The 8,513-nt window shown below is 53.7% G+C and overlaps 1 protein-coding gene across 1 annotated transcript in view; it reads right to left on the bottom strand.

Moving 5' to 3' along the window:
- Window positions 1–6: 6 nt before the first annotated feature.
- Window positions 7–8,513, bottom strand: part of RAB5C (RAB5C, member RAS oncogene family) — a 24,130-nt gene continuing 15,623 nt past the window's right edge. Inside the window, exons 2-6 of the mRNA XM_077779280.1 lie at window positions 4,447–4,700; window positions 2,744–2,895; window positions 2,415–2,537; window positions 1,404–1,497; window positions 7–718 (exon numbers count right to left, since the gene is read on the bottom strand). Of these exons, the coding sequence (XP_077635406.1) occupies window positions 603–718; window positions 1,404–1,497; window positions 2,415–2,537; window positions 2,744–2,895; window positions 4,447–4,612 (651 nt within the window). The 5' untranslated portion in view covers window positions 4,613–4,700 and the 3' untranslated portion in view covers window positions 7–602. The remainder of the gene's footprint in view (window positions 719–1,403; window positions 1,498–2,414; window positions 2,538–2,743; window positions 2,896–4,446; window positions 4,701–8,513) is intronic.

Below are 8,513 nucleotides of genomic sequence, written 5' to 3'. Positions count from 1 at the left end.
TTATGGGCAATGGGTTGGTGGCTGTCACAATAATGCTGTGGTAATGCTGTGGTTTCTCTCCCAGCTGTGAGTCAGGGGTGAGGAGGGGCTGCAGCCTGACGACAGCCAGCTGAGGGAAGAGCTGCCTCTCCCTTCCCTCGCCCCTAGGGCCTGCCCCACCACCCAGAACCAAACCCACTCCAAACACAGGAAGGATATGGATGCTCTCGCTGAGTCTGCCAATCAGCAAGAGGGAGAGAAAGGTAACTGCTCCAGCCCCCACCTCCCCACATACAAGGGGGGGGGACCAGGGGCACGTGGCTACTACCAGCAGAGGAAGAGTGGGAGAGCAGTAGAAAGGGCTGGAAGTGGGAAGAGCAAAAGATCATATATATTAAAAAAGTGACTTAAGACTTAAAATTGAATTAGTATTTGTACAGAAAGGTGCAGGTGGAATAACTCACTCCGGCCTATGATCAAAATTCTATGGAGAAATCATGGCGGACCCCCTCCCCCTGCCCCCTTCAGTGGTAGCCCGAGTCGTTAAGTGCGATTGGTTAGAGTGGATTCCAGTCGGGTCGGTCAGGCGGAGGAGGTGGGGGCAGTGGGCAGGCAAGGGGGGCTCAGTTGCTGCAGCACTGGCTCCGGCTGGCTGGGTTGTTCTCCTGGAGGTCCACGCCTCGGTTCCGGCCTGGAGTGCCAGCTGCATTCTGGGGCTCGTTCTTGGGAAGCTTCTTAGCTGTTTAGAAGAGGGGAAATATGCATTTGTGGGGCTACCCCAATGTCCTTCCAAGTCTGCTTGAGTGGAAGCTGGCCTTTGTACCACCCAATCTGGGAGAGCCTGCGGGGGAGCTCTGCTTCCATGTGCCAGGTGCACGCATTCTGAGTGTTTCAAGAAACTAAGGCAAACAGGGCCCCTAGGTAGCTCAGTCGGTTAAGCGTCTGACTTCGGCTCAGGTCGTGGTCTCACGAGTTTGAGCCCCACATTGGGCTTTGTGCTGATGGCTCAGAGCCTGGAGCCCTGCTTTGGATTCTGTGTCNCCCCCCCCCCAAAAAAAAAAAAAAATAAAAAAAAAAAAAAAAAAGGAGGCCGAGAGAGGTTAAATAACTTGCCCCAGGACCACAGAGTTAAATGATAAAGCAAGGATTCGAACCTGGGCAGGATGACTTGCTACAAAGCCTAAAGATCCTAAGAAGTGGGTAGGGGGATAATGATGTAGGGTTTCCAGTGGGTGGGAATCTAGAGGGTCAGAAAGTGAAATGTTGAGACTTTGGCCCAGGCTTTAGAAACTTCTGGGGTGAACTCTGTATCTGGCAGTCAGATAAAGGGATCCTACAGACCTACCACATCCTACTGAACAGCAGGCAAGATATGATAGGACCCCAGCTGGGGGAGGGGCGGGGAGGGAAGGAGAGCGACTCACCTATCGCCATGAAAATTTCATTCACGTTCATCGCGGTCTTTGCAGATGTCTCCATGAACAGCAGACTGTTGTCTTCCGCATAGGCTTGTGCTTCCTGGTTTGGATGAAGGTGAGAAAGTGGGTAGGAGGGAAATGATGACAGTTGGCAGGGGCCAGGGCCCAGGATAAAAATCTTCCCTCATCACAGTTGCCTTATACACGACAGAGACAATGCAGGGAGTGTCAGGCCCAAGGCTCTCCTGCTCTACCCCTCCACCCCCATATCTGCACCTCGTCCCAGGGCCCCCACATCATATACAGCACCGTTCGGCTCACAAACCCTGGCAGATGTTTTAGTCAGGTTTCCCTAGGTCCATTCTGCCTTCTTGCCCTTCAAAATCACGTAAGCTCAAAAATACTTCTAGAAAGTTATTCTACAAATGCACGTGCACATTTGGAAAAAACACAAAAGTATATGGGTGCTGACTGCAGTGCTGCTTCCAGTCGTTTGATATTATCAACAACCTGGAAGCCCATCAGTTAAGGGCCTGGTAGAAAATACACAGTATATGGGACACACTCCCATTGACGTAAAGAAAGATTTGCTCACATGTGTATATTTCTAGAAAAATGAGAACCTGTGATGAATTTGGGGAAAGGGAGACTGAGTTTCTGGGATGGAGATTTAAATTTCGTTCCATAGATCTTCTTGTACTGTGTAAATTTTACTTGTGCGTGTATTATGTGGATAAAAGTAATTCTTTTTCAGTAAGTTTCCTTAAAAAGTCAGTTTACACCAAAAATAAGCGGAAGCTTCAGCTATCCTTACGCACACACACGCCACCAGCCAACAAAGAAGAACAAGGAGAAGGAGACAAGTCCTTTAGGCCCACACTCAAGTCATGAGAGGGCAGCAGATGAGAGCACCTCTGCCTCCCCGCTTGGCCCCTGGCACAGCCCCTGAGCAGCCGAGGCGGAGTAGAGAATGGAGCCGGCTTACTCCTCCCCGCCAAGTCCTGTCCATCCCCCCACCTGGAATTCCACAGCTCTCTTGCTGGCCAGGTCTGCCTTGTTCCCCGCGAGCGCGATGACGATGTTGGGGCTAGCCTGCCTCTGCAGCTCCTTCACCCAGTTCTTGGCCCGTGCAAATGTATCCTGTGGAGACAAGGCCAGAATGTCAAAGAGACAGAGGAGGCATTCTGCCCGGGGCCACTCACTTCGGGAAGCTCGAGGTGGCAGAGCCCAAGTGTCTGAGATGTTACCACCCTGAAGATTCTGGTGAGACACCCCCAAATGACAGAGGAAATCTGCCCACACCCCATCCGGGAACAAAGTGTTGAGAAGTAAGGGGAAATCTTTACTGTGTTGGTGATGTCATAGACCACGATGGCAGCTTGAGCCCCCCGATAGTACATGGGGGCCAGGCTGTGATACCGCTCCTGTCCAGCTGTGTCCCAGATCTCAAATTTGACTGTTGTGTCGTCCAAACAGACCGTCTGTGTGAGGAAGGCCGCTGTAAGAGGGAAGGCGGTGTTACACGGCAGGAAGGAGCTCAAGAAGCCACCCCCGCATATCTCCCCAGTACTGCATGTGGGCTCTGGCTCTGGAAGGCTCTCTGCTGAGATGGGCCCAGAAAAGCCCCCCGCCCGGCGGCTGAAACAGGCCTGGACAGGGTAGGGGGAGTTTGTATTTTTCCGTCATGTGTCAAGGGGGCTGGGGGGCCGCACAGGCTTCACAGACCTATGCTAGGCAAGGGCAGAAGGGATGTGTGCCCGCACTTGAACCATTTTAGGAGCACCTCTGAGGAGGAATGGCAAGGGGCAGGAGAGGAAAAAACCCGGGGGAAAAGGGACTCCAAGCACAGAAGGGTGGGCCGACTCCCTCCTCCAGGTCCCCCTCCCCACCTCCCCCCACAGAGAATAGTCCAGCTGGAAACCTCCAGAATCCCTCAGTTTGCTCCAGCCCAGGGGTGTTACTGGCCCTCGGTTTCCTGAGGACACTCACACACTTAGCTACACTGGGGACGCCTGAAAGCACACACTGTTCCACTGCCAGGCGGAGGCTTGGGTGGCTGGCTTCCTGGCTGCCCCTGCCACCTCCAGGCATGCTGGCTAGCCTCCACCCCCAGCTTTGACCTTGACCCATTCCTGATTGGCCACCCTGTGGTTCAACCTTCAGGGAACACAGTGACCCTATCTTTGGCCTGAGGAGACAAGGGAGCATGTGGCACTTGTGCTCACTCCGCTTCAGAGGAGGAGTCCCAGAGGGGCCGTGGGCAGGTGGGAGTCCCCTCCCCACCGGGACCCGGGGGAGGATCCCAGAGAGCGCAAAGTGGAGGCTCGCTCTCCCGCTCCGCCCTCCCCCCATGCCCCTGAGGCCCCGGGTGGGGGCACTGCCTCACTTCCCTGTCTCTAGCTCCTGACCCGAGTGCTGAGGAGGCAGCAGAGGACTGCTGACTCCACCCGTTTAGTTTCCAGCTGCCTGGAAACCTCCTACCAAGAGGACAGAGAAAGGGTGACTCAAACCCAAGGTCAGCCCTGGCCTCTAAGGTTTGTAGAGGCCACTGAGGCAGGGAACTGAGCCCACACCCTTATGGGCTACAGGCTGACCACCAGGCAATCAATGATAGGCTCTGAGCTCCAGGGTAAAGGTCAACTTCAGAAACGCTGCCCCAAGCACCGGGCCATTTCCCCATTCTGCAAAGTAGGAGAGGCCAGGACAGACGCACTGCCTGGTACAGTCAGAAGGACCCTCACAGATCCAGACTGAGCCTCTCCCTTCCCAGGGGCCGGGTCAGTGGAAGGGCCTTAGCCAAGGCCACGCGACAGTACAGTGGCATAATCAGGAGGAGAAGCCAGTTTGGGACTCCCAGCTAAGTTACTGGGCGCTGGTGGGGACTCTACACGGAGACAGCTGTTGGACTCGATTCCAGGGCCCAGGTGAGAAACAGGTGCTGCTGCCCCAGGCATGTTTAGTCTCTCCGGGCAGGCGGCTCCCTTCTCCTCAATGCCAAGGCATTTCTTCGGCATTCCTGGGGCGGCCCCACTCCCTTGTGCCCGCTCACCTCCAATTGTGCTCTCCTGGTACTCGTGGAACTGCCCCTTGACAAAGCGGAGGACGAGGCTGGACTTGCCCACTGCGGACTCCCCCAGCAGGACCAGCTTAAATTGACAGATCTTGTTCCCAGCGGCCGGTCCGTTGGGTCGCGCTGCACCTCCCCGACCCGCCATGGCCCGTCCTGCTGTAGTGGTACCAGTGAGCGTGGGGCGGGGGCCGGCGCTGTGCGAAGAGGCACTTAGTGAGGAGGGGGACCTCCAACTGCAAGAGAGATCGGCAGTACTGGTCAGGCCAGACTGTCACACAGCGAGGCCTTATTAAATCACAGGCCTCTGCCACTGCCCTCCCTGAGGACTGGACTCCTCCCAACCTGCCAACCCGCCGGGCCCTCGCCCCCCCCAGAAGTTAGGAGAAGAGCCCTAAGCAGGATGTACTACACATCTATTTGCCCCAGTCATCTGAGCAGTGAAGTGAAAAGAGGTCTCCCAACGCTAGGCACACGGTTCTGAGCAAACATACTGACTTCCCAATCCCAAGTGTCACGTACACACAAATTACACACACACAGGAGAACAATGGATATATGGCAGCCTGGTGACAGTCATGTCAACAGGCTCCTTGGAGTAGGAGGATCACGCAGGAAGATGCCCAGGATCTAGGTGAACCAACAATGAACTTGTAGTCCCGTAGCTAAGATCACAGCCCACTTCCGTGCAAAGCCAGAGTGGACAGTGAGGCTGACCAGGGCACAGGGAGTCCGGATAGAAAGCTCATGAGACAAGGTGCTTGGCCAACCTGGTGGGCACTCAGGGACCAGGGACCGGCCATTGCAAGGCTGCATTTAAAATAGCCATTTTGTCCTGCTGGCTCTAGAAGGCTAAATTTGTCAGTTGGAACTGTGCGCCGGAATCAAAGCCCCATTTCACTCCTTCATCCTGAACCTCTTTTCCCCGGTTCTCTCATTTTTGATGGACCAGAAGTCTCACACACATTAAAACACAAAACACACACAGAACCAAACACGTACCCGAGCCAGAGAGCTCCGCCGGCAGTCAGAACGGCTGCCAAATTTCCCTTTTCAACAGAGACCTCAGTTCCATTCTCTACTGGCAGAGGCCGAAGGTGACGCAGAGGAGGAACAGGGAGGTATGGGAGGACAGACACAAATAAGGGACACTGAGCCCTGTACCCCGAGTTCCACACTGACATCTTTGTCACTCTGTTAGTGATAGCTTTGGAGGCACAAAGAAGGATGAGGAGCCTATTTCCAGAAGCCTCTAGAAGACTTACACTACAAAAAACAACAGAACATTGATAGAATGTTTTACAGACGAGTACTGGGAGGAGGTATCTCATCCTAAACATCTGTATAGCGCCTGAACCTAAGTTGGAAAGAAAAAGCTTTGATTCAACCACCCTTAGCAGAAATGAAGCCAATGCGGGACGGGTCTTTGGGACCAGAGCCCAAGCAAGTACAGCCCACACCTGCCCCCTCGGCAAGGGGAGCGCACCCCCCTACAGTCAGAGGGCGGGGCGTGAATGAAGAGAAGGGAATCTGTGGGCAGCGATGGGCTACGCTCATGCAAGAGGCTGACAGCAAAGGGCTCGCTTTGTTCAATCTTAAATCCTTTTTCACATCCCCGTCCTCCTGGCAACTCATTTAAAAAGTGAGCTTCAGGAAGCATGATTCACTAGCCAGGAACAACAGTTTCCTTTCTGGATAGCACCAAAGGAAAAGGGGTCTGAACTGGGAGCCACCTCTTCCCCAAGANTACGATATTTCACAGTTTACAGCCTTCTCTTTTTTAAAAATGTTTATTTATATTTGAGAGAGAGAGAGAGAGACCACAACAGAGCATGAGTGAGAAAGGGGCAGAGAGAAGGGGAGACAAAGAATCAGAAACAGGCTCCAGGCTCTGAGCTGTCAGCACAGGGCCAAAGATGCAGGGCTCAAACCCACAAACTGCAAGATCATGACCTGAGCCAAAGTTGGCGCTTAACTGACTGAGCCACCCAGGCGCCCCTACAACTTCCTTGTTTCACCCCCGTCATTGATGTCTGTGAGACCCTACGGTCCTTGAGGCAGGCTCTGTGCTTCTGGCTTCTTTGGGAGCTTCCTCACAAGGCCTACTCCCACACAGGGGTTCGAAGAGCGCGCTTCCCCAAAGAAATCCTTTTCAGAGCCGGCTTGCGTTTACTGAGCAATTGCATAACCATGATCTCCCTTCAGCTTTAAAACAATCTCCCATTTTTTTCACATCAATAGCCTGCTGCTCAGGTGTGACATGCCCTGTGCAAGGCCACCCAGCATACAGGTGACAGAACTCGATGTTCTTTTATCTCGGGGGCCTTCTCCCTGCAGTGGGAAGAATGCTGGAGAAACACCCACCCTGTTTCCGCTTGCTGGGTGACTGAGACCCTGAGACCCCCTTTTGCGGCAGCAGCTAGCTGGCCTGCGAGGTGTGGCTCCAGCCGACAGTCACAGTGATCTGGCAGGCCCTGACTCCTTCCGACTGTGGGAGGAGCCGCCGAGGGCCAGGCAGGCGACAGCAGCAGAGGGAAACCACAATGGAATTACAAGTTGGTTATTACCACAAATCCACGTGACACAGCCTCTGGGCCAGGCGGCAGAGTGTGGCTGGGGCACTACAGAAGGAGGAAAGCAGGAGTGGGGGGGGNGAAGATGAGGTCCCCGATTCCAACAAAACCAAAGCAGCTGGGGCTGAGGGCTCCTGGGGTGGGGAGTCATCAGCGCCCGAAAGTCAAGAAAAACAGAGATAACATCCAAGTCTCGTCCCCATCGAATCAATGGGTTTCCAAACCTGCCCAGACAGAACTTGATATTTTTAACAAGCCAGAAGGAGACAAGGAACTCTTATCCAGCAGTTCCTGACCTTGTCTGCACATCAAAATCACCTGTGCTGCCAGCCCCTGGAGGTTCCCATGAAGGTTTGGAGGAGGGACTGGGATCTGGGGTTTTTTTTTTTTTTAAATGTTTATTTTTGAAAGAACCCAAGTGTGGGAGGGGCAGAGAGGGAGGGAGACAGAGGAGTCGAAGCGGGCTCCTTGCTAATGGCAGAGTCCCGTGCGGGGCTTGAACTTGGGTCAGATCATACCCGAGCCAAAGTTGGATCCTTAACCAGCTGAGCCACCAGGCGCCCCAAGTATCTGTATTTTTTTTTAAAGCGCTGCAGGCGCTCCACCTGGTGCAAACTGGCAGGTGATATATTCTGCCTAGATACTGACCCTGCCTTCCAGAGACACATGAGCAGACACACATGGCACTTTTTATGGCCTCTGCTGCCTTGTGGTATTCCTGGCCCCAATCGGTGATCACATGAGCAAAGGTGTTGACCTTCCCGGACACCCAAGAAAGCTCGGAGGAAGCTGATTTTGCCACAAAGGGCACGCAGAGACGGGGGTGCTGAAGACAGGCAACGGCCACACCCAGAGCCCCTGGAAACTTTATGCCCTCCCCTCCCAAGATTGGGAAGCTGAGGATGCACCCCGGCGGGTGGAAAAGGCGAATTCACGCACTGAGCCTGCCTGCCAGCCAGGGGAAGGAATCTCTCTGTGGGAATCTGCTGACCAGAGGCAAGAATTACCCAGGGGTACAGGCAAGTAATGGAATTATAACCAAAAAAGCCACAGTAAAAGTCTCCTTTCAGATAACAGTCAAATTCTTTTTAAGAGCTAAAGCTGTCATCGGAGTTTGATACAGAATGGGCCAAAGATTTTTTTTTTAAACCAGTTTCTCGAACACCAGGAAAAACACACCAGTAGGATGGATTTCCTCCTGCATATTTTCATGAAGCTGCTAAAATGGGTAGAGCTTCAGACCCCTGGCAAGAGGCTCTCCTTGATATGACTTGCCCCCCTTACACCCCAGGTGAGAACCTCGGTTTATCCAGAGGCCACAGAGGAGAAGCAATGTCTCCAATCTCATTATCTTCATAGGAAACAGAAGATCACAAGGACTGGGAGGCACCCTACACATTTCCCCACCATGTACATGAAAGGGCAGAGGGACCCAAGCTCCTAAATATATGCCCAGCCAGTTCCGGGGCCAAGGGT

Source organism: Crocuta crocuta, unplaced genomic scaffold, assembly GCF_008692635.1.
Source record: "Crocuta crocuta isolate KB4526 unplaced genomic scaffold, BGI_CrCroc_1.0 scaffold68, whole genome shotgun sequence".
Taxonomy (NCBI): domain Eukaryota; kingdom Metazoa; phylum Chordata; class Mammalia; order Carnivora; family Hyaenidae; genus Crocuta; species Crocuta crocuta.
This window is presented reverse-complemented; position numbering and strand designations above follow the sequence as displayed.